The 26,570-nt window shown below is 33.2% G+C and overlaps 1 protein-coding gene across 2 annotated transcripts in view; it reads left to right on the top strand.

The window, feature by feature from the left end:
• The window catches only part of VPS13B (vacuolar protein sorting 13 homolog B (yeast)), a 561,763-nt gene that overhangs the window by 200,715 nt on the left and 334,478 nt on the right, over positions 1 to 26,570 (top strand). For both annotated transcript variants that reach the window (XM_004679695.2, XM_004679696.2), the window contains exon 22: positions 16,369 to 16,496. In XM_004679695.2, coding sequence (XP_004679752.1) covers positions 16,369 to 16,496 — 128 coding nt within the window. The remainder of the gene's footprint in view (positions 1 to 16,368; positions 16,497 to 26,570) is intronic.

Here is a 26,570-nt window from a genome sequence, read left to right as displayed (position 1 = left end):
TCGCCTCCGGGGCAGGCGGGAATCGAACTCATGAGGAAGTGGCTTTAGATTCTCAGTGCTGTGCTTTAACCCGCTGCGCCACCAGGGAGGGCCAAGAATCTCTATATCCTTTTAAGACAAGGAGTACCCCCAAAACTGTGACATCAGTTCTTCCCATGCTTTGGAAATGTTATGAACCTAATTATGGAACTTTGATAATAACGTCTATAATGGAGTTGAAACTTAAAAAGCAGCATACTCCATATATGGTAACTCTTTTAAAAATATTAGTCATTATACTTTTCATCTTTACATGTTCTCAGTCTGAAACAGTGTAGGTACACATTTAAAATAGAAGAATTCCTGTAAATAATAAATGAAAACTACCAAGTCATGAATAAAAAGTTGGTAGTGATGTATATGCTGGTAAATAATGTCTCAAATTAAAAGTTTGGAACTTTACCTTCTTATTATGATAAAATAACTGGGATTATATTTATATTCCTGCTGCATATAGCTAATAAACTGGAAAGATATGCAGTTGAAAAATAGTTTCTAGCCATTGGACAATAGACATTACAGAGCAATGGTCCCTCATAGAAAGGAAACAAATGAGTTGAATGAGAGTTCTGCTCTGGTTTTCTAGCTAAAGGCAGACTCCAGATCACAAAGTTGTGTGGGATTTATCAAACTGAACTCAGCAGTATGCTGAATTAAATTTTAGTGAGCCAAAGGGATTGAATTGTAAGGAAGCAGAGATGACTGTAATTTATGGGGGGAAATTCCAGAAAGAAAGTGGTTCAGAAAAAGAATTTCAGAAAGCAGCATTAATATTATCATTGAATATTTGTTGAATAGTAAGATGAGTAAGCATAGGATTCGAGTCCAGAGTTAGGAAAAGGTTGATGAAATTGCTATGATCTGCATTATTCCCAGAGCTCAACCAGGACTGGAAGGCATTCAGATTCTTGATGTCTTCAGTATTCAATTTTCATCTGACATTCTGTACACTTAGTAGAGACCCTAGAAAGGTTATCCCTTGTTATGGAACTTAACTATCCATAGAGTAGGGCCATCCTTGACCCACCTTAAGTAAACTTAAAAAGAAGCTTTTGAAAGGAACAAAACAGTGTTAAGTTAAACAAAGACACTTAAGTTAGCCCCTGGCTAAATGAAATTCAGCACTAATAAGAGGAATACAGCAAAATCCAGACATACAATTGTTTAAAATGTCAGATATTCAAGCAAAAACTAATTTGTATTGCAAAGAAGCAGGAATCTTTGAAATTAAAAATAGCCAATAGAAATAAGATTAAAAATAACAGATGATATAATTATTAGGTATATGAAATACTTTTATATTAAAAAAGGTGTTATAGCTATGTTGAGGTGTTTAAGGAAAGATGAACACAGTTTTGGTAGAAATGGAGAATATAAAAAGAACCAAGCCCAACTCTAGATGTGAAAAATAGTACTGTCTGAATAAACACTTAAATGTTTGAATAAATAATATCTGAAGTTAGAAACTCATGACGTAGAATTAGAAGTACATATTGCAGAAGGAGAAATCAATAAACTTAAAGACCTCCAGATAGAAGCTAGTAGAAATAAAGCACAAAGAAATTAAAGGAAAAACATGTGCATAGCTTTAGTAAACAGAGAGAAAATTATGATAGTAGACCTCACTGAAAAAGGAAATGAGTCACATGACTATCTGTGGAAAAGTCAAATGGGGGGGGGTCAGAAATTATTCTAAATTTGCAATCAAGTCCCATAGGACTAAGATGATGATAATGTAGTGTCTTAGAGCTACCAATATGGATATAATTGGAAAAACATTGTTTCTGCGGTAATCATCAGGACCTACTTCTCTTTAATAGGGTGTCACTTCAATGGGATAGTTAGGTATGGAACTAGAAGAGACTCAAAAGTGAAGCACTACTATTGATGTATTTTTATTCCCTGCTATATCCTTAAAAATATTCCAGAGTCATTGATGCTTTACCAAATCTAAAATTTATGATGTTTACATGTTTAATTTTTTGTCTGGCATGTGGAAATTCTGTCTCACTTAGTTCTAAAAGACAAATAAATATGAAAATTCCTGAAATTTTAAAAAAAGTATTAATTATACTATAGATAGCAATATGTTTCAGATAGCTCTCAAAAGAATAATTCTTTTGGCAATAAAATTGGGCTTTTAGAATACTTCTGATTACATTTTCTCATCTCATTAAGAATATATAGTATTTTAAAACTAAACAAGTTCCATAATATAGCGATTCTATTTAAGAGTGAAGTTTGGCTAAAAATATCAGAAAATCATGTAACAGTGCTTTAAGCAGATTAAATTATATTTGTCCCTCATGTAAAAGCTTAATAGGTTCTCCATACAATTGTGATTCTCAAAGATCAGATACTTTCTTCCACTTGGAATGCCACTCTTTCCAGAAATGTCTCATGGTACATGATGAATGCTTCAAAAGTTTATCATATCTGCATTTCTGTGAGCAGAAGTAAGCACAGAAGGAACATCCTTATCTCTTAACAAGTATACAGAAGTTGCACATCCTACTCTTATTTCTGGTTGATCAGAAATTAATTGCATGATCATATCTTGCTGTATAGACATTTTGGGAATGTAGTATTAATGTGTTCTTTAAGGCCATATGCATGGCTAAATTATGTTGGTTTTAGTTAAGTAAGAAAGGAAGAGAGTGGATATTAGAGGCTGTTTAGCAATCCTTGCCACTATAATTTAAAATGAAATTTCATAAGCTGAGTTTGAAGGAAAATTAGAATCGAAATATTTTCCTTCTAGGGATGTCATCAGAAGACAAAAACAGGTAAAAGTGTTTTCATGTATGAGGTGGTGGTTTCAATTTTTTACATTGAGGAATATAGTGTTGGTAGTCAACAACATGTGGACATAGAGAAAATGGGTTCGCTAAGGGAGACAGCAAGCTGAGAGCAAAACATTTGGACCTGGAGGAGATTATGCTAACTGAAATGAGTCAGAAAGAGAAAGATAAATATTGTATGATTTCACTCATATGTGGAATATAAAGAACCAAAGCAAAGGAAAGAAAAAACAAAACAAAACAAATTCTGGAAATCTAACTGTGGATTGAGGCTATAGAAGGGAAAGTATGGGAATAGGTGCAGAGAGAGGATGGCCCCGTGAACTTTGGTGGAGGATTAATAAGTAAGTAAAGTATAACAACATACATTTAAAGAGGCATGAACTTGACCAGAAATAAATACAGTGTTGAAAGATCTATCTCACTAAGTGCAATCTTTTAAATGTCGGGGGGATGTGGAAATTCTAAAACAAGATGAGAAGAAAGCCCGGCATAAAATTCTGAGCAAATCTTTTCATTAAAAAGTATGGCGATGGACTGAATAGAGGGGATTGAGAAGGAAGACATAGGTAGAAGACTGGATTATTTCCTATATAGTCATCAGAAACAATGAGTATGATAAGGATTCATTGGTCAAAGGAGCTTTAGTTGTTAGGGAATGAGTGGTAATTGAGGACATACTGTATACCATTCTTTGAGGACACACTGTATACCATTCTTTGAAGAAGTTTGTCTATACAAACACTTGGGTATGCCTATAGCTGTAGAGAGGTAAAGAGGAGGAAGGAGAAAAGCGGAACTATACCAAAGATGGGCACAATTTATGTAATGAGGTTAGAGATGAAGCAGAAGACCTTAAATACAAAGTTGCCTCTTCTAAGACAAAGGAAGAAGATAAGAGCATTAATATATCATTATAGGTCAATTTAGTTAATTTTCTCTGCATTAATAAAAGTATTCACTCAGGAGAAATACTGTTTTCTTTTTACTGTTTCAGAGAAATCAGGAAATACATAATTTTTTAAAAAGATTTATTTATTTGTGCATACAGAACTGGGTTATAGGCCAGAGGCTCAGGGGTGGTGAGAGGTTTCACCAGAAGACAGAGCAGGGAACAGAACAGGCAGATGGAGGAAGTACACTGCTGAGGGGAGCAGCGGACGGGTCAGGAGAGGTCTGCCACATCATGGGGTCACCTCCAGGGCAGGCAGGAATTGAACTCATGCAGAAGCAGCTTCAGATTCTTAGTGCTGTGCTTTAACCTGCTGCGCCATCAGGGAGGGCCCAATACATATTTTTTTTTCCAAGCAATCTTGTTCATATACAGGAATATGTTCTGTATTCCTTCTAACTAAAAAAGACCTGAGATTACAATCCCCCCTCCCCATTAGTTTAAAATGTTACTCCCAAATTTGAATGAAATTCCTTCAAGTTTGTAAGGAATTATTGTCTCTCCACAGGCTGTAACTTGTACGATGGTTTTAAGTAGGAAGATTTCCGATTTTTGTAAGTAATGTTCCAGAAGGCATTGATATATTTTGAATTTCTAATTTTTAATTGTGGATTGTAAGTAAAACTGGTCACACAAATACAGTGATTTATCTAGAAATGTTCAAGCCATCCTTAATTTGATTAAGCTTGAATGTGAAACAGGTATGTTCCAAATTACAGTAGAGACTTAGTATTAAGATACAAGAAATACATTTTTGTGGATTTATGTATATTAGAAGTTGCTCACTTTAATCATGTACTTCAGCATAAAATTCCATTCCTTTGTGATTAATTACTTAATTTCACTGGAAAATATTAAAGCATGAGAGTAGATACTAATGCATAATATGCAATTGATTTTTATTCTCTATTCTCTCAGGGATAAAATGTGGTTTATAAATATTTTCTCTATTCGAATTAGAAAAAACTTTAAAACAAAGGAAGTATATCTAATTCAGTACATCTAAAATAAAACAACTTGAAAATAGTCACTAATATGTGACTAAATTTAACCTTACCCTTGATAGCAGACTGGAGAACTGAGATACAAGGCAGGGCAGGGTTGGAGAAAGGGACAGAATAGGGATAGAGAGGGAGGCACAATGATCTCTGATGGTGGAGTACAGGTGAGTTTGTGGTAGATGCACTATGGTGTTAATACCTGGTAGGTATTACCCAGTGTTGCCTCATTAACAATCAATTAATTAAGGTATTCAGAAATAATCAGAGAACTAGTGAAAATATAGATTTATTAAATTGTTTTTTACCATTTTGTGTTTTGTAAAATTATTATTTTTTAAATTTCTAAACCTAAAATTTACAGGAAATGTATTAGAAGTCTGCAAAGCTTCAAATGTTACTTAATGTTCAAATTATCTTATAAGCTGTTTCTACTATCCTGGGTTTTGAAAGGTATATAGTAAAGGTTCTCGATGCACCAGCCATAATCTAGATGATTACATTTGTAGACTTAAGGTTATTTACAGGTTGATTTTTTTGGTTTGTTTCATTAATTAGCACTGGATGATAATCTTTTGTAGGTATATGTAATACATGTACTACTCATGTGGTACAACCATGTACATGAATTTATTGCATTGCTTGTGTTCATATGGGGAATTCCTCAAGTGAATTAGCTTAAGGAGTCTAAATTACACTTTTTTGGTGTATCTCCTAGTGTGTCCTGCAGACTGTGTTATAATTAGTGTGTACTGATTAATTCCAAGCATGTGTTTAATTTTTTGAGCAAACTGTCAGTTTTGATTTTTTAATGCACTATAGTTTATATGGCATGCTTGTGATGTCTTTTCTTAGAATCTTATTTCTTGAGGAGTAGCCTAGTGATTATTACATACTTCATATTTATTAAAAATTCTTGTTCCCTGTAAGGAGGTGTGAACCTATTTCTTTACATCATATAAAATGTTATAAACCAAAGTGAACTCAATAAAAGCCAGCAAGCTGTTCCTTTACTTCTTTGGTTCATTTTTCTTTTTTCTAGGACTATAAAACAGAAGAAGAATATATATTTTTTTTTGGCAAAGTATACCTTTTATTAATTTTTTTTCTTTGCTTTTGTTCTGTTGCTAGAAATTGGTAGTGAATAAACTGAAGCAGGTAAAATATGACCAACAATCTTTACTGCTGGTAAAGATAAATCCCATGATTTAAATATATATATAATAGTTTATTTTTACATCATTTTGTGCATTTTATCATCTCAGTTGTAATTCCTGTGGTCTTCCATCACCAAATCTCCCTGTGCCATCACCATAGTCCAGTGCATTTCTTTCTCCCCCCTGTTTTTGATCCCCACTCCACCCCATAAAATGTCTCTGGTATATAGCTGCTCATTATTATTATTATTTTCTCGCTTGGTCCATTATACTCCTGCTATGAGTGAACCATCTGATATTTTATCTTTTCTTTCTGGCTTATTTCACTAAGCATGATCTTCTCCAGATCCATCCATGTTGCTGCAAAAAATGTGTTTTTGTTTTTGTTTTTGGTTGCTGAGTAATATTCCATTGTGTATATGTACCACATCTTTTTAATCCAGGCATCTACTTTTGGACATTTCGGCTGTTTCCATGTCTTTCCAATTGTAAATAAAGAACAATAAATATGGGAGTGCAGGTATCTTTTTGAATCAGTGTTTTTGTGTCTTTTGGGTAGATACCTAGGAGTGGGATTGCTGGGTCATATGGAAGCTTCCATGTTAGGCAGTTTGAGGAACCTCCAAACAGTTTTCCATAGTTGTTATACTAGTTTGCATTTCCACCAACATTGCAGGAGAGTTCCTTTTTCTCCACATCCTTGCCAACATTTTTTGTTGCCATTTGTTTGAAGATGTGCCATTCTCACTGGGGTAAGGTGGTATCTCATTGTAGTTTTAATTTACATCTCCCTTATTACAAGTGATGTTGAACATTTTTTCATATGCTTGTTGGCCATCTGCATTTCCTCTTTGGAGAAGTATCTTTTTAGCTCTTCTGCCCATTTTTTGATGGGGTTGTTTATTTTTGTTGAGTTTCATCAGTTCTCTGTATATTTTGTGATCAGTCCTTTATCACTACTTTTGTGTGAGAAAATGTTTTCCCAATTAGTGGGATGTCTGTTTGTTTTTTGTAATGTCTCTTTTGCTGTACAGAAGCTCTTTAACTTGATGTAGTCCCATCTATTTATCCTTGCCTTCATTATCGTTGCATTGGGTGCTCTATCTTTATTTAAAGTTGTCGCTGAAGTGTATGTTGTGTAGTGTTTGGCCCATCTTTGTTTCCAGGTATTTTATGGTTTCCATTCTTATGTCTATGTCTTTAATCCACTTCAAGTTGATTTTTGTGTATGGTGAGAGGTAGTGATCTAGTTTCAGTTTTTTGATGTAACTTCCCAGTTTTCCCAGCATCATTTGCTGAACAGACTTTTTTGTTCCATTGTATCTTCTTTGCTCCTTTGTCAAAGATTAGCTGTCCATAAACCTGTGGGTTTATATCTGGGTTTTCCATCCAAATCCACTGGTCTGTAGGTCTGTTCTTGTTCCAGTACCATGCAAAAGTTTTGGTTATTATGGCTTTGTAATATAGCTTGAATTTTGGGATTGTAATGCCTCCATTCTCTTTCTTCCTAGTCATGAGAGTTTTGGCTATTCGAGGTCTTTTGTTGTTCATATGAATCTCATCAACATTTTTTTATGTCTTTGAAGAATGTCACTGAGACTTTTATTGCGATGGCGTTAAATCTGTATATTGCTTTTGGCAGGATGGCCATTTTGATGATGTCAATTCTTCCGATCCATGAGCAGGGGATGTCTTCCCATTTCATGGTATCGTCTTGTATTTCTTTTAACAGTGTTTTGTAATTTTCTTTGTATAGGTCTTTTAACCTCTTTTGCTAGGTTGACTCACAGGTATTTGATTTTTTTTGGTTTTAATTGAAAAGGGGATGTTTTTTATTTCTGCTTCCAGAAGAAGAATATTTTTATGTCCAAGTTTATTTAAATATCTTCAAGTTTTACTATAAATTTTTACTTTTTTGCTTTGAAATTAGTATTTTTTTTTACTTTGTAATTATTATGTTGACTTCATTAAATTTTACCAGAGGAGTTGGATTAAGAAGAAAATTAATGTTGAAAAGTACTTTTAAATTCTATATCCTCTTGCAGTTATATTACTTTGATAACTGTCCTCACTACCTCACTTTTCAGTTTAAGTAAACCTGAGCCTGTATCAAAGCATTCTGCTGATTGATGCAGAATCACATTTTGTTGAAGTGCTACTAGCTCATATTCCTAACTTGAATCAAAAAAAGAGATATATTTCAGTCAGTATCTGTTAAAAACTTATGGAGAATGATTTTGTTTGATCTCTCTTGCCTTATGTGCATACACACTAGATAATCACTGTGGCCAGGGAATTCACATATACTAATTAATCCAGAAGGGTGCTCAGGTTGGTTCACATACCTTCTTCTTTGTTCATGACATGAGATGTGATACCAGAAAATGTAGGGGGTAGCAGAAACAGCTCTTTGAGGTAATTCAGCTATTCCAATGTTTTTATATATTTATCAGTTTTTCATTTTACAAAGAGCTACAGCAGATTTGAAACACAAAATACTGATTACATAAAATTTTGGCTAAATCATATTCACATATATCTGCCCTGATAGGTTTAAAGTATATGAATTATGAAGGTATTGCACAAGTGAATTGAAGGGTAGGGAGTAGAAATTTGAAAGAGAAAGTACTGGAATGCTTAAGATAGACTGCTAACTTTCCAACAGTGTTTGCTTTGTTTCTTCACCTGGAGCTCATCCTAGGGGCATAAAGAAATTAGTAGGTGTTATATACTGTTTTGAACAATGTGGTTTTACTTTCTATAATTTATTCATTTTGCAACATTGTTTCATTTAAAAGATTTTTTTCCTAGAGGCTAATTCAAATTATAACACATGATTTAAATTGTCATTTAATTGTAAACTTGTCAGTTAATTGTAAACTTTTTTGAGAGGATATTGTGATGTTAATAAATATATTGAAAGTTTTTTAAATATAGAGGTCTTGTCTTTGGAAATAAGTTATTCTAGTTTTTATACAAACTGGCAAGAATTCAACTAAATTGTTTTGTATGCAGTCCTTCCTCCTTCCTCGCTCATTTTTAGCAGTTAGAACAAGATTATAGTTTCCAGATGAAATTCTGAATGTCACATAGTGATGACATATATTTTCCTGGTTGGCTCAGCATGAGATGCAATTTTGCATGCCATGTCACGCTGACTTGCAGAATCCAAAAGCCATTATTTCCCAGGGGCCTTTCAGGAGTGATAGTATCAAATGTATTTTGATGAAAAGTTTTAGCCATTATTGCAGTTTCTATGGCTTTTTCTTAAAGCTTTATATATTATTTGAGCATTGAAATTTAAAAATAGTATTATTATGTAAAGATTACTCTTTTTCAAATTATTTAACTTTATATTGCTAAATAAAATTGCCAAAACTAATTATCAGATAAAATATAGATCAAGAATTAGGAATATAAGGTACAAAAATTTGCTGTCAAGGGCCAAAAATAATCTAGGTCTTGACCTTATCTCAACTTTTAGATCAAGCTAAACTATCATAGCCACATTTTAAAAAATTTTAATACATAATCCCAAGAATGTCACACATTTAAATTTTGTTATGACTTAATATAAAGTAAGATGTTGTGCAAGTTGTATAAAATGATAAAACTCAATTCAGACAGAAAGTAAAGATCACAGTCGTGATAGGTTTGTATTTTTAAAAGAAAGGTATTAACTCCTGATCCTGAAGTATAATTTTTTCATTTATTCAACCTCAGTATTCTTAAACTAACCTTAAAACCCAGTATTTCCACAATGCCTACATAACTCATTTCATACTCATGATCTATCTAGTTTATATATCTTTAACTGATTTGCTTTGTTATGCCAGAAAACTCCAATATTATAATTTATCTAAAAATCAGCTCGGCTTTCACTATTAATTCAGTTCCTTTATATTCCACATATAAGTGACAGCAGCTGGTATTTGTCTTCCCCTTCTGACTAATTAAGCCTGGCATAATCTTTTCCATCTCCATACATGCTGTTGAAAATGGCATGGGTTTGTCTTTTGCGCCACTGAGTGAAATTCCATTGTGTATCTGTGTCACACTTTCTTGATCTGTTTACCTGTTCTGGGGCACTTTGGTTGTTTCCATAATTTAGTTATAGTGAATAGTAATGCAGTAAATATGGGAGTGCAAATTTCCTTTTGAATTAGTGTTTTTGAGTTTCTTTGGTAGATGCCTAGAAGTGGAATTACTGGGTTAAATGGTAGATCCGTTTTTAATGTTATGTGACATCTTCTTAGCACTTTCCATCAGCACTGGCCCAGTAACAGCATTGCAGGAGGGTTTCCTTTTCTCCACATCATCATTAGTATTTCTGTTCTTTGTGGTATGGCGGATCTCACAGGTATGAGATGGTCTCGCACTGTGGTTGTCAATTTCCTTTCTCTATTAATAATGTGATTTTGAACTTTTTTTATGTGCCTGTTGGCCTTCTTTGTAGAAGTGTCTAGTTCTTTTGCACTTGTTTTAATTGTATTGTTTTGTTTTTTTGTAGAATTTTATGAGTTTCCTGTGTGTTTTTGTTATCAGTCCTTTGTTTGATGTACATTTTGCAAGTATTTGCTTCCATTCAATAGATACCTTTTTATTTTAGTTATGGTTTCTTTAACTGTACAGAAGCTTTTCTTTCCATTTCTTCAAAAAAAAATAATTATCAGGATTATATAAAGCTAAAAATATGTGGTTTCAGCAATTCCACTCCTAGGTATCAACCCAAAAGACACAAAAACACTGATTCAAAAAGATACCTGCACCCCCATGTTTATTGCTGCTTTATTTACAATTGGAAAAAACATGGAAACAACCCAAATGCCCAAAAATAGATGACTGGATTAAAAAGATGTGGTACATAATACACAATGGAATATTACTCAGCAATCAAGAAAAGATACACACATGCCTTTTGCAGCAACATGGATGGAGCCAGAAGGGACCACGCTTAGTAAAATAAGCCAGAAAGAAAAGGAAAAATACTGGATGGTTTCACTCATAGCAGGAGTATAACGGGCTAGGCGAAAAAGTAATAATAATAATGAACAGCTATGTACCAGAGACATTTTATGGGGGTAGAGTGGGGAATGGGATCAAAAACAGTGGGGGGGAGGGAAATGCACTGGACTATGGTGATGGCACATGGGTGATTTGGTGATGGAAAGCCCACGGGGCTTACAACTGAGTTGGAAAAATGTACAAAATGATGTAAAAGTGAACTATTATTTAAAAAATATATGTCATTTAAGATAGACTGAAAAGCTATAAGGTAGTGCTACAATTATTGCATTTCCTTTATTATGATAAAGTTTTCTAAAATAAATGAAGGTGCTAGCTATTCCATTTCTCTCTTTTTTTGCAAATAACTTTTATTTTTTTATACCTATTTATATAGAATATTTTACAACAGTGTTTTTTTTCCCCACTCCCCCACCTGTCATCACCATAGCCCCTCACATTTCTCCCTCCTTGTGATTCCTCTGTGTCCCCCTCCCCTGTAGGATCTCTCTGGTTTATAATTTCTCTTTTGGATGTAATCTCCTCTAAAGCATATCCTGAACTTAACACAACTTTTCCCCACAGATTGTACTATCAGTAGGCCCTCAGAACTAAGCAACTTTTCCATAGCACATAAGTCTTGAAAGAGGCCAGCACTTTCCTTTATCAAGCATTTTGCTTTTTCAAGTGTTTTCCAAACCACATCAACAAAATGAAAGAATACTATAATAAGACTCACACAAATTGGAATCCGTCACCTTTTATTCCTGCTGAGCTGAATTTCTCTGAATACTTAAGAAGTCTATAGACTTGAGGAAACAAGGGATTGAGAGAAAAGTGGTGAGAGTCTGTTTCCTTTTCTACTGTGTCCTTCAATACAGTTTTGTTTTTGTATTTTTTTTTGGCCAATATTCTCATCTTCAGTGAACATCAAGGAAGACAACTGGCTAGAACAAACTGATACTAGGATAAGAGAAAGAAGAGAACATATAAACAAAGTGGGAGAAAGAAGAGAAAATTTAAAGTGGGATAGCTGTATCTTTTAGGGACTTAAAATCTTATAAAGACTTCAACTAGTAAAACTTTAAAATAGTGATATGTACTTTGTAATCAGATTTTTATAGTATTTCAGTATCACATATGTATTTGAATAGCATCACTCTGGTGCTGTGTTAAGACCAAACTATAGGGAAGAAAGTATGTAAACATAAGGTACATGGTCATGTGATTCCTGTCATATGTATGCCGGTAATCACAGTGACTTGGATCAGGATTGTATAGCTGGGATACAAGGTTAAATTTAAATTTAAATATATTTTGAGATAGAGCCAATAAAATATGTCAGTTGGTGTGATGTGAGGTATGAAAAAAAGGTGAAATTTTTGTTTCATTTTTTGAAGACTGGAAATGCTAAGACTTGAAGGAACACTAAGATGGAAGGTGTGGAGACCAGAAGGAAATTCAAACCTGTTTTGGCCTTGTTAAATTTGAATAATTCTTATTAAATGTTCAAGTGGAGATGTTGATTAGACAGCTAGATAGATGGTCTGGAATTTAGAGGATAGATCCAGGCTATTCCCTGGGAATTGTCACCATGTGGAGGATACTTAAAACTATACTATTGAGTGAGATCATCTAAGAAGAGAGTATTTGTAGAGAAAAGAAATGGCCCAACAACTGAATTCTTTGTCATTCCAACATTTGGAGGTCTGGAAAATATAAAACATAATAAGAAAACCCACTGGTGGCGCAGCGGGTTAAAGCACGGCACTGAGAATCTAAAGCCACTTCTGCATGAGTTCAATTCCCGCCTGCCCCGGAGGTGACCACATGGTGTGGCAGACCTCTCCTGACCCACCCGCTGCTCCCCTTAGCAGTGTACTTCATCGATCTGCCTGTTCTGCTCCCCACTCTGTCTCTGGTGAAGCCTCTCACCGCCCCTGAGCCTCTGGCCTGTACTCCAGTTCTGTATGTACAAATAAAATAAAATCTTAAAATATATATATATATATATATATATATATATAATGCAAAGTCAACTCAAAATTGCCCAGAGATGTGTCTAATTTTTAGAGGGATAAAATTGGGGAAAGAACTTGATTCCTGTCTGGGTTCAGTGATATCATCCATTCTCTTAGGCTGTGAAAGTGGAATGGTTGGAGGTATCTTTAGAAGTGCGCATTTTAGTTAATTCTCTTTCTGTGTGAGTATTTGAAATAAAATTAAATAAATGAAATTTCTTTGATACATTCCATCAATATTTAAGTATATTAGTTCATACTTAAAGCTGTTGTAGCTATATATGTCAACTAAAGTCACCAGAGAAAAAGAATAATGAAATTTTAGGCCTGGAGTTTTTCTTTGGAGTACAGGACCCTTATAATTTTGCTGAGCAGCTGAAAGTTTTTTGCTCTTCACTTAAAGTAAAAAGGATGCAAAGTGATGAAATAAATACTTTTTATCATCTCACATATGCTCATATCAAGACTATGTACTGGGATCATAATAGATCAACTTAACACCTTTTGTATCAGTCAGATAGTATGAGAAGAGTTCTGAGTACTAGCAAAAGAGCTCTTAATTGGTTTTCTGTTTTCATTCTTTCAATGCTATATCCTTTGTGTCCACATTAGAATTTCCATGTCTGAAGCCCAAATTTTATTATACATCAAAGCTGAAAAATTTCACCATCATTTCAGGACCTTAACGATAAACATCATACTTCTCAGCATGTTATTTACGGCCCTTCACAACTTGGCTTTAATTTAATACTGTTTAGCTTTATGTCTAATATATCATTTATTGGTGTAGTTTACTTCATTTCACTCACACTAAACTTTGCCATGAACTTTTTGCCTCGGTTTCTTTGTGTTTTCTTTGCCTACAATTCCTTCTTTCATTGATTTAAGAATTCCTTCTCAACCGAACTTTATGTCACCAGCTCTGTAAAGATTTTCCTGCTAGTACTTGATATAATTAAGCAGTCTCCTGTGTGTCCCATATATTTTAAAGTATATCATTCAAACTATGATATGATAATTTAATTAAATTTATATCTTGCTCCAGATTTTAAGGTTTTTGAGGACAGGGATTATAGCATATTTTTAGCACTTAGCACAGTGCCTTTGGTATATAGTAAGTGGGCATTAAATAAAATATTTGCATTTATGAAGAATGAGATTCCTTTGACATTCCTTACCCCCCACTCTTCCCTTTTTCTTCCTTTGGATTTCCAAAACAAATGTGAACACTCAAATTCTAGTAGCAGTCTTTTAACCTAAGTTTTCTCATTCACTTTTCTAACTTCTACTGTTTATTTTTAGTTTCCCCTTAAAACTTGTAACTCTAAAGATGAAATTTCAGGGAAGAGTAACCTGCAGGAAGTGGGGATGCTGGTGAGGATGAACATAAAATAATTAGTACCTGTTCCATACTACTGTATAAAAATGAGATGCATTTCTTTAGAGTTTCACTTTGAGTAATTTGTTCTTTTTACTAAGTCTTGACATGGAGTGTAAGTATATGGAAAATAATTCCAGCCTGGGCAAGTGTTTTAACTCTGAGTGAAAAGACTGTCTCTTTCAACCTACAAGTTCTTGATGTTCCTCCAAGATCTTACAATATTGTATAGAAGTTCTTTAGAAGATTTTCTATGCTGGGCTGTTATTTCTGGTGGTAGTTGTGTTGGTTGTGTGTGTACACACACTGAGAAAGTCATGGAAGTTCAAACTTTGTTTATTTTGGAATTGAGGCTGGGGTGAAAGAATGTTAATGGTCTCAGTGGGTCACTGTGTGGTAATGTATGTATAACTTGAAGGATAGATTCTGGAGATTTCGCTCTTCATTTTACTTCTTGTAAAAGATGATGCTACTCATTCATTTCTTCTTTCTTTCCTTTTCTTCTACTCCTATTTAATTCTCCATTTTTCTTCACAGATAATAGACACCCTACTATACTCACATAATTTTCCAGTGAGATTTTGACAGCCCTTATGTTTATCTTTTGAAAGTTATGAAGGAGAATATTGAAAACTAATGACATAATTCTGAGGTCACATATCTAGAATTGGGAGAGTGAAAATATTGTAACCTAGGTTTCCCTATGCTAACTTCATGCTTTGAGAAAACTTTACTTAAATATATTGATTTTGTTTTGCTTTGTAATTCTATAAACCCTTCATCTGTATATGTAAACTCCATAAGGATTGAGACCATGTTTGTTTTGTTCTTAACATAAAGCCTAAAATATAGTAGGTTCTCAGTAGTGTGTTGATACATGAGATATTTTAATTTCTTTAATTATTTCATCCTTTTACTTGAACTTTATTCTGTAGTTTTTCATCTGTTAATATATTTAACTAATGTAAAAAATTTCTAAAAATATAATATATACCAGCAGAATTCCACCTTAAGCGCATAACTAATTAACACATGTAGAAGTGAAAATATAGTCATTTAATTATTTTTTCCAATGGCGCTTCTGTCTATAGTTATTATTGATAGTCAATTTTATCTATCAGTAATTTGTATTTTTTTTTTAGCAAATAGTATGTGATGATTATTGATCATTGAGACAGTAAGATTAGTGACTGGTAAATAACTCAGAATATAGCTTCAAAATCCTACAATTAACAAGTGTTATTTATGGCTATCATCATCATACTCTACTTCTACTTTTATAGAAACAAGATATTCAAATTTTTAATATTATACCATGAAGAATTAAATATGTTATAGAGAATTATGTCAGACTTCTGTGAGATTATAGAGGAAGGACCAACTCTAATTTGGGGAAATCGATGACTAATTCTCAAAGGAAATGTCACTTAAGGTAGAACTTAAACAATGGGCTCATTATGATTTTAAAAAAAGAGTAGCTGTTTCCATATATACTAACCTTCAAATTCTTTTCTGTACATTATACTCAGGCAATTTAAAAGGTTATTTTTCTATATATTTATATACAGTACTTTCATGTACTTTTATATACATTATACCATTAAAGTGAATAGTAATTTTGACATTAGATTTAAGTATTATGTCTGATATTTAGATTAAAATGCCTTCCCCATTTAGCAAGTACCATAGCTTAGCATTTTGTTCCTGTTCCTTTAAGGCTGCAATATAATGAATTTTCACAATGAATACATGTATGTATTCAATAACTAGGTTGCTCCACAATCCACCTCCCAACCTCCTAAGAGTAGGCAAGATTTGACTTAAAACAGATTTCATCTTGCTTATTTTTGAATTTTTACAAAAATCAGAAATTCAATAAAGTAAAATATTCTGAAGTGATTTCTGTATTTTCATGTAGACATTGTAATTTTAAACAAGAAAAAGTCTTGAAATTATTTTCTGTTTATTTAACATACAAGTTACATTTATATTAAATAACTAGCTATTTTTATACTTAGAGTCCCGACCACTGTCAGTTCCTGTGAAAGCTATGTTGAATTTATCTGCTGGCTGTAGAAGTCCTGAAGAAAGAATGAAAGAATTTATTGGAATAATATGGAATGCTGTAAAGAGCCTCACATTACAGGTAAAATAAAAATTAGAAATATAGCCCTAATTTCCATGGACCTTTTTAATTTTCAGCATCTTATTGGTAGAGTTTCCTCACTGATGCACAACTATATTATCTTATTTTCATAATTTCAATGAGAACTATTGGTGTACTTTTCATATTATTAACAAAAATGTATGAAATAATGAGTTCTTGATAAATCTATTACAAATACACATTTTGAGATGTTTCTTGAATTAAAAAATTCTGCTTTTTATTTCTCCAAAATATAATGTAAAAGATACTAAGTGATCAATATATAAACCAAATTCTCACCTTAGTAGTGTGAGAATTAAAAAATTAATTCTGCTTTTTATTTCTTCAAAATATAATGTAAAAGATACTAAATGAGCAATATATAAACCAAATTCTCACCTTAGTAGTTAAAAACTAAGTTTGAATTAAAATAAAAGGGTGATCTAATTATACCTCCTACTAATCATGAATTAAATATGAAAGTGGTAATTATTGCTTATTTATTGTATTATTAAAATTTCTTCTCAGTTTCACTTTTAAGTATACATATCTTTTTCAACTGTCCTCTTTCCAGATCATGTTTCCAGAATGAAATGCTCATTTAATCTCAGGAATTTTAAAAAACAATATAACAGTTAAAATTTCTATTTTTTGTGTATACTTTTTGCTCTTTGAATTCTATATGAAAACTGGCATCACTCACATCTTTATAGGATTTATTGAGAACATGACAGTACTGTCTAAGTACTAGGGCCTTTTTATTTGTGTTTAAGAGACTAGAAAATTCATTTTTCTTTTAAGAAAGAGAGCAAAGTAGATTACCTGCAACTTAGTTATTTTTAGCCCACCAGACAGCTGAAGTGTCAAATTGTCATTATAAAACCAGTGTACTGAAATTAAAGGGTATCCATCAACCCCGTACATCTAAGAATCTTTGCAATTGCTAAACAGTATAGATATACTTATGTATATCATAGCCAAACTGCTAAAAACCAAAAAGAAGAAAATTTTGAAAGCAAGTACAGAGGAAAAGAATGTTGTAGATGGGCCAACAATATTAAGAAAAACTTAACGTCTTATTTGAAACATTAACAACCAAAAGACAATGGGATAACATCTTTATGGTGCTGAGGGAAATAGACTTTGACAGAGAATTGTTTCCCACAAATTTAGCAAAAGGAAAGACAAAATAAATGCTGAAAGAATTTTTCTCCAACAGATATTTACTGGTAGATAATGGTAAAAGAGGTTCTTAAGGCTGAGCGAAAATTAGAATATTAGTTCTGCAGGAAATAATAAAGTATACTGACAGGACTGTGTGTTAGAAACACGATGAGTACTAAAAAAAGGTCCCTCAGAAGATTACAAAGGAATCTTCCATATAACGTAGCAATTCCACTACTAGACTTCTATCCAAAGAATATAAAAATACTAACTCAAAGGGAAACCTGTATCCCTAAACAATGTTGTTTACAATAGCCAGCATATGGGCACAGCTTCAATGCTCCAAAACAGAGGCGTGGATCAAGAAGATATGGTATTTATAGGCAGTAGGATACCACTCAGCAATCAGATAGGACAAATTCTTGCCAATGTGACAAAAATGAAAGGAGCTGGGAGACGTTATAAGTGAAATAAGGGAGAAGAATAGAACTTTTTTTTTTAAAGATTTATTTATTTGTGCATACAGAACTGGGGTACATGTCAGAGGCTCAGGGGCGGTGAGAGGCTTCACCAGAGACAGAGTGAGGAGCAGGACAGGCAGATCCAGATTGAGGAAGTACACTGCTGAGGGGAGCAGCGGGCGGGTCAAGAGAGGTCTGACACACCATGTGGTCACCTCCGGGGCAGCAGGCGGGAATCGAACTCATGTGGAAGTGGCTTTGGCTTTTCAGTGCTGTGCTTTAACCCGCTGCGCCACCAGGGAGGGCCCGAATAGAACTTTTTAACAAACATCTACTTTTTTCACCAATCTCAGCCTTCATGACATCTTTTGCTATCGATGCTACTCTAATAACACCTCATCTTTTCTCACCTGTCTATCTCCACTAGTTTCCTTGGATGCATTGGTATCATCAGTTCAGACAAATGAAACAACAGAAATAAATACAGAAAACATTTAGTTTCTTATGTTATCTGTGGTTATAGGGGCAGAAGATACACAGTACTTTTAGGCATTGTTGCTCAATATTAGTCCTTTTATTAATTATAATGAAACTATCTCCTTATGATCTTTCTAATTGTATAATACTTGCTCTTCTTACAGACATCTATGCCCTTCTTCAAGGTGAATTAGTTAGACCGTGTGTAATTTTACTCCTGATAATTTCTTAACTTATTCACTTAATTGCATGTAGCTTTTCTTATGAAATAGTTAATTTTACAGCCTCATTGATGGGAATGACAATGATGCACAGAAAATGTTATTTTGAATATGCTTTCTTTCTCCTTTGGTCAAAACTAGTCTCTGTTCCTAGCTTATTCTAGTTTATAGTCATAAGAAGATAATCTTGTAAAATCTCCTTATTTCTTGTTTTCTACATAATGCCTTACTGATATGTATATGTTCCTCTTTTAGCAAGTATACACATTATGTTTTTACTACCTACATAACCAGTAAAATAGGTGTTTTATTCTTGATGAATACTGATATCTTTTTATATATTATTTTACTAATCTTCTAGGAATAGTAATCTGTGTTGTACTTAGTAATCAACAAGGTAAAATACTACAGTGATTACTAACTACTCTTATGAATATAACATACTGTAGTGATGAGTAACTACTGAGAGCTCATAGTTTTTACTCTAATGATTATGTAATATCAGTGACATTACCTTATTGTAGTCCAAGCTGAAGTTCAGAATTGTGGTTTGACATGAATATTATTTCTAAGGTAGACTATAGAAGAAAATTTTTCTTTGAAGGAAAGTATAGGGGAATGATCAGAAATGTATGAGGAAAAACCAGAGAGGAAGCAGCTAGACATGAACACCAATTAATGCAAGATCTAGTGAGGGGTCAGGAAGAACTCAGACCCTTAAAGAACTAAGAAACCAAGAGCAGCAAAAATGGAAGCAAATACAATTGAGACATGAGGAAGAGTGTCGTCATCGTTAGGAAGAAATGATGTGACACAGAGAACAGGAGGAATTGAGACAGCAAGAGGGCTTTAAGCCAACTATATGGAAAATAAGGAACAGGAAATGAGAATGAGTAATATGGGTCCCTGTGGAGCAATAAACATGGGAGATGCATTTAGCCCAGCACCTGCTGGTAACGAAGGTCCGCCTCCAATGATGGGTATGAATATGAACAACAGAGGAACTATACCTGGCCCACCAATGGGTCCTGGTCCTGCCATGGGACCAGAAGGAGCTGCAGTATGGAAACTCCAATGATACTGGTATTATCTGGTTAATGGAGCAGTGCACAATGATAGATTTCCACAAGGACCATCATCTCAGATGGGCTCACCTATGTGAAGTAGAACAAGTTCTGAAACCCCTCAATGAGTTGTATAGGTCCTGTTAGTGGTGGTCCTGGTGGTTTTGGTAGAGGAAGCCAAGGGGGCACCTTTGAAGACGTTGTAGATATTAGACATTCTTTCATTTCTCACTAGTTAGAGGGAATGCAATTCAGTGGTATGCCTTTACACTTGTACCTGTTACCTGGAAGTAATGGTTTTATTGTTGATATATGTAGACTTTAGAGTTTTTCTTTTGCAAAACTTAAGGTTTTTGTATTTTTTCTTTATTCATAAGCTTTGTAGTTTAGAATGATAACGATGATGCTCATCATTGTGAATGTTAAAATGTTTGTGATTTTAGCTTTTAACATAAATATTAAAACTGTGAAATCTATGTAGTCACTTAACCTCAATATATAAATCATTTTGAATAATTAAAAAAAGGGTACATGTTAACTATGGGCTTTCCTCTCCTTATCTATATCAATATGAACTAGCTAAATTAAATAATTTTGATGACTTTGCTTCTAACATTCTTGTGAGGTTCTTTTGGATACAGGGTCTGTATTAGCTTTATCATGAAGAGTCAATTTTATTAATTGTAAATTAGTTATAGAAAATCTGATTTTCCTATTTTTCTTTAAATTTTTAAAAATTATGGCAAAATACATACAGTATGAAAGTTGCCATCTTAATTATTTGTTATTGTTTAGTGTAGCATGATGTTCCTCTTTTGAGTAAACTTAATTGAACATAAATGAAGGTAATTATAGGAGTACTGAGTGCTGTGTTTATTTAACTTATCTTCAGTATGATCTAGGTACCTGGTCTCAGCTCTGTGCTATACACACTATTATAGATAGTTACATATTCCAGTAAGTTAATGTATTCCGGGAATGTTTAAAGATAAAACTAGATTCCAATTAAATGATTTAAATTTAGACTCTAATTCCAAGTTTTGCAAGAATTGGTATATATCTTCCAAGATGTGTCATAACCCAAAATATAAAACAGAAAAACCCCAAAGTTGTTATCAGATAAAACAGGACATCATAATTTAAAGCCATCAAAGGATTATTCTTTTAGTGGAAGTTTGAACAAGCAAATGTGCTTGCAATCAGTTTCTGGAAAGTTGATTTAGGCACTAAAATCAGTATTTGCTAAGATTTTTTTTTTTGACTTATGATAGAAAAAACTTACATTGTATAAGCACATTAACATTATTTGCTAAAACCTGCTTGTTTTCAGTGGAAAAGGATTTCCATATTTCATTGAAATGGATCACTTTATAGTACTATATGTTGCGAACAAATTTTTAAAATATGAACTTGCTCTGGATTCTTTTCACAATAAAATAGCATAAATTCCTGTTCTTTACAATTTTCTCTGTATTTTGGTTAATAAAGATACTATTTATTATACTTTAAAAATCTAAATTTTTTATTTGGGGAGCATAGAGCTGACATTGCCATGCAGTTGACAAAGTACAAATATTCTTGCCTAGAATTTACTAAAAGAAAATATTACATGAAGGAGAACCTTGCTTGGGTTTTGCTAAACTCATTTTTCTTATTATTGTTCATTGAAGACTATTTTGTTGTTTATGGCATTTCTTGGATGTTATTTCTAATTTCTGAAGTTTTCATAGTGGAAAGTGAAGTGTGAATGGAATCTGTATTTCCCATTCCAAGCATTCTGGTCTCTTTCTTTTGATAGTAGTGTGGTGTTATTCCTTTAGAGCACTACTTCCCATGTTGTGTGTAGTTTTAATCAGAGTGTCAGAAGTGTCTCAAGTACTATAAGTCAGTTAAATTAGACCAACTGATTCTTCTAGGGGTTAGAGCATACCAGTGTTGCAGTATTGACAGTGTGTGATCTACTGATGTCTTCATGTTCCATCAACATCCTTGTTTATCTATAGGTTTTAAGGAAAGTAGCCATTTCAGGCTAGACTAGATCATCTCCTACAACTTAATTGTAAAAGTAGTTTTTTACACATAATAGTGTTTAAAATTTTATCCACTGGACTGAATGTTTATCTGTGGACATTGAGAAAGTGATAGCAGTTATGTGGTACCTTGTTAGAGGTAGGAATTATGGGATATAAATCTAGAATTTTTCATGGCTTCCCATTACAAAATACTGATGGGAAATGTGTGGAGATTTATTACACCTTGAGAAGTAAAGTAGTCAAGACTCACTTAGTGCCCTAAATTGGGAATGTTTAGATCTACTGCATATGAAGATACCCAAACTATTTTCATTGTGTATTGAGAATTATTAAAATAGAAAAACTGTGATTTGGGCAATAGTTTATATAAATGTTAAAGTACAAATAAAATAGTGTTTATGTCATTGTCTTCATACACATAGTCAAACCACAGGTGTGACATTTTAAAACAAAAGAATTGTCAGCATATTTTATAAATCCATAGGGCTAATAATACATTATGTGTATCTCATTGTAAATATTCACTGTGTATTTATTTAGTAAATATTTAGATGGTTGTTAATAAGTTGCATTTTATATCAGCATTGATGAGGAAACCTAAATCATGGAAAGACTAAATAACTTGGCAGAACTTCTCTCAGAACTATAGTTAAATCTATGTTGCCTAGTTAGTTAATTAGTTTAATTGCTTTACTGGTTTGTCTCTGTAATACAAAGTGATGAAAAACATGCATTAAACACTTAAAATAGATAATGTCTACATCTGATGCTAGTAAAACTATATTCACTTAATTTAGTATCTAGCACATGCTTGGCATTGTAATGTGTACAAGACTGTAAACAAAATTGGCAAAGTATCTCACATTATAGAACTTACTGTTCTAGTAAAAAATTCTGGAAAGCTGTTAGTATTTTAAAATCCTCTAATCAGGCCCTCCCTGGTGGCGCAGTGGATTAAAGCACTACACTGAGAAGCTAAAGCCACTTCCACATGAGTTCAATTCCCGCCTGCCCAGGAGGTGACCACATGGTGTGGCAGACCTCTCCTGACCCACCCGCTGCTCCCCTCAGCAGTGTACTTTGTCGATCTGCCTGTTCTGCTCCCCACTCTGTCTCTGGTGAAGCCTCTCACCGCCCCTGAGCCTCTGGCCTGTACCCCAGTTCTGTATGCATAAATAAATAAATCTTAAAAAAAAATCCTCTAATCAATATTTTTTAAATATTGGGGTGATATAGTCTTGTGTCTGACTTACTGCTTGCTCTGTGGCATTTAAGAATATTTCATGTATTTCAGAAACTGTGAAAAAAGGAGTAAAAACCAACCTGCAGCATTTTTTCATTTTTTATTTGAAACTGTTTCCTGAAAAGGAAACATTCACACAGAGACTAATTTATTCTGTGGAAATTTTGTAAATTATTATTACTGAATTTCAGGTTTTAAAGAGAAACATGTTACTTGAAATTAAAAATACTAGTAGGGTAGAAATACTGTATAATATTTTAATATAAATAGAGAAAAAACAAAAAGTGAAATTAATCTGCATTTTAAAAATGTTCTATATGATGGACAGTGGGGTAACTAAAATGTTTGGATTAATATATAAATGAGACTGATCTAATTTATAATATTTCTTTCTACTCTGGTTAGTAGAGATCCTATTTGGTCAGTTGTGTCACAGTTTATTGGCACACAACTTTAAAAAAATCTGAGTTTACTATATGTCAAGTATGGGGATACACAATGCTGTATATCTTTTCAAATGGCACATAAAGTTGGAACTTAAGGGAAAAATGAATTACAGTACTTTCATTTATTTTTTTAAAAAAATACCAAATTTCTACTTTATTGGCTTATCCTCGGTATATGATACTTAAATATGTAGCCCTTGACCTATGAGGAATCAAAATAGAGGTGGTTCTACTTCAAGAATTTGTAATAATTCCTTCACTTTAACACATGAATGTGTTCAATATTGGCGAAAGAACACGTTGCTACCAAAACTGAAATAAGATCCTTGAAACAGAAAGGATGTTGCCATGGAAAAATGAAGTAACACTCAGTGCAGCTGTGATGCATTAATGAATAGGATATTTTTTTAAAAGATCATTTGTGTTTGGTGTGGCTCAGAGGGTCCCAACCAGATGGTTTCCATGAACATGATCTGACCCCCAGTTTGAGGACTTCTTACTGGCAGATTACTTCATTTTCTTTCCCTTGGATTGTCAGATCCTTACATTAATGCAAAATTTACTGCTGTAGATTTATATTCACTTATATAAATCACTGAACATTTTACATTAAAACACAATTTTAGGCATACAGTTTAGTAGTTATTTTAAAAGTGTAAAAAGATTTACGTGATAGCTTTAGTATATATGTTAGATGTAATATTATAATAAGTTAGAGCAAGTTGGATTACATATATTTTTATTTAAAAAATTTTATTGAGGTAATACTGGTTTACCACAGTGTATATGATTAGAAGTGTAGGATCACACCCTCCAGGAATATGCTTTGGTTATTAACATTAAAGAAATCCTCAGATTATTTAGCATAACTTAGAAAGTTTGTTTTCCATATCTACTGTTGATATAATGTTATTCTGTATGCATTGCTCAGATGGTTTTACATTTGATGAATTTCTGAATTAGTATAATTTTGAAATTTATGTTTTTTTAAATTTTGGCAAAATTTGTTTTGTAGAAAATACACATATATGGCTCTGTATTACATTAATTGCTTCACATTGTTGAAAGCATTTTTTTTAAAGATTTATTTATTTATGCATACAGCACTGGGGTACAGGCCAAAACACCCAGGGACAGTGAGAGGATTCACCAGAGACAGAATGTGGAGCAGAACAGGCAGATCAACAAAGTACACTGCTGAGGGGAGCAGCAGGCGTGTCAGGAGGGGTCTGCCGCGCCATGTGGGTCACCTCCAGGGTGGGGATTGAACTCATGCTGAAGTGGCTTTAGCTTCTTAATGCTGTGCTTTAACCTACTGCGCCACTAGGGAGGGCCCGAAAGCATTTTTTGACATAGCATCAATTCCAAGGTAAAGTGTTAAATAACCACATTATAGTTTGAGTCTATAAACACAATTAGTATATGAAAATAGGCTCTCCATGCATCATTTTAATTTATGCAAATGAAATAACTAATGAATTAGGTTAATGTTCAACAACATAAATATAAATTTAGATAAAAATGTAAAATCAGATATACATATAATCTGAGAATATACAGCTTAATTTCAGAGTAGAAAAATGTGATTTTAAGTTAATGAACTAAACATATACATTACTAAATTTTCTAACTGCAGGATAAAATTAGACAACTAAAAATTAGAATCATATTCTCTAAACCAGTATATTTGTTTTTATTTTTAAATTATATTTACTTATGTTTTTTCTCACTGAAATTTCACATTTGTCCTTGCAGAGAAGTTGTGAAGCAAAGATGAATATGTTTGCTTATAAATTAGGTTGGCAAATTCTTAACTGTATCATGATGTTCCAGACTTATTACATATCATCATGTTCCCACTAATATGCTAAATTGAACAGGGCTAAGTTCTGTAACCTTAGTTATATTTTATAACACATAGTCATTTTGCTTATGTAATTTGCCAAGGATTTATCAAGTAAATACTTTTCATTACATCTTCAAGTAGCCATTTTTTTTGACAAATGTAGTATAGAAAATGTAGACTTTAACTTAAAATGCTTATAAATTAAGAATTTACGATGAGTCCTTAGTATTATTACAAATCTTGAAGAACCTCGCAGTGCAGGAGCACTGAAAGAAAGGAAAAAATTAAACATGAAATTACATCTAAGTTTTTCCTTTTTTAGTTTAACATTAGAAAAAACATTCTTTCATTTTAAATATTTTTACATCATTCTTCATTTTTTTATGCAGTGTATGCTTTATCATCTTCTCCCCAAGAAATACTTACTACCATTTCACCCGTGTACCATCATCATAGTCCCTTTTGTTCTTCCACCCATGTTTTAATCCAGTTTCCTCCTCTTCCCTATTCCTTGAAGAATATCTCTGGTTTATAGTTGCCTGTTGATTTTGATTTTACTTTGTTATGATTACAACCCCTCTGCTCCTGATCCCTTATTTGGTTCCCCTACATTCGTCCTATAAGTTAAACCATCTGATATTTTTCTTTTCCTTGCTGGCTTCTTTCACTGAGCATGAACCCTTCCACTTCCATTAATGTTGCTGTGAATAGCATGTGTTTATCTTTTTTATTGCTGAGTAATATTCCACTCTGTATATATACCACATTTTGATCCATTCATCTACTCTGGGCATTTCAGTTGTTTCCGCAGTTTACCTATTATAAATAGTGCTTTAGTAAACATAGGGGTACAGGTGTTCTTTTGAATTAATGTTTTTGCCTCCTTTGTATAAATACCCACGAGTGGTAATGCTGAATGATAGGAGAGGTCCATTTTTAGCAATTTGAGGAACCTCCACACAGCTAGCGGTTGGACCAGTTTGCCCTCCTGGCAATGGGGTGGTTCCTTTTTTCCCACACTCTTCAACATTTGTTGTTGCTAGCTTTTTTTTTTTTTTTTTTTTAAACTGGGGTGAGGTGGTATCTGGTGTAAGTTGGTATCTCATTGTGTTTTTGATT

The sequence above is a fragment of the Condylura cristata genome, unplaced genomic scaffold (genome assembly GCF_000260355.1).
Source record: "Condylura cristata isolate star-nosed mole 26May11 unplaced genomic scaffold, ConCri1.0 scaffold00009, whole genome shotgun sequence".
NCBI lineage: Eukaryota > Metazoa > Chordata > Mammalia > Eulipotyphla > Talpidae > Condylura > Condylura cristata.
Note: the sequence above shows the minus strand (reverse complement) of the source record. Positions and strands in the feature narration are given on the sequence as shown.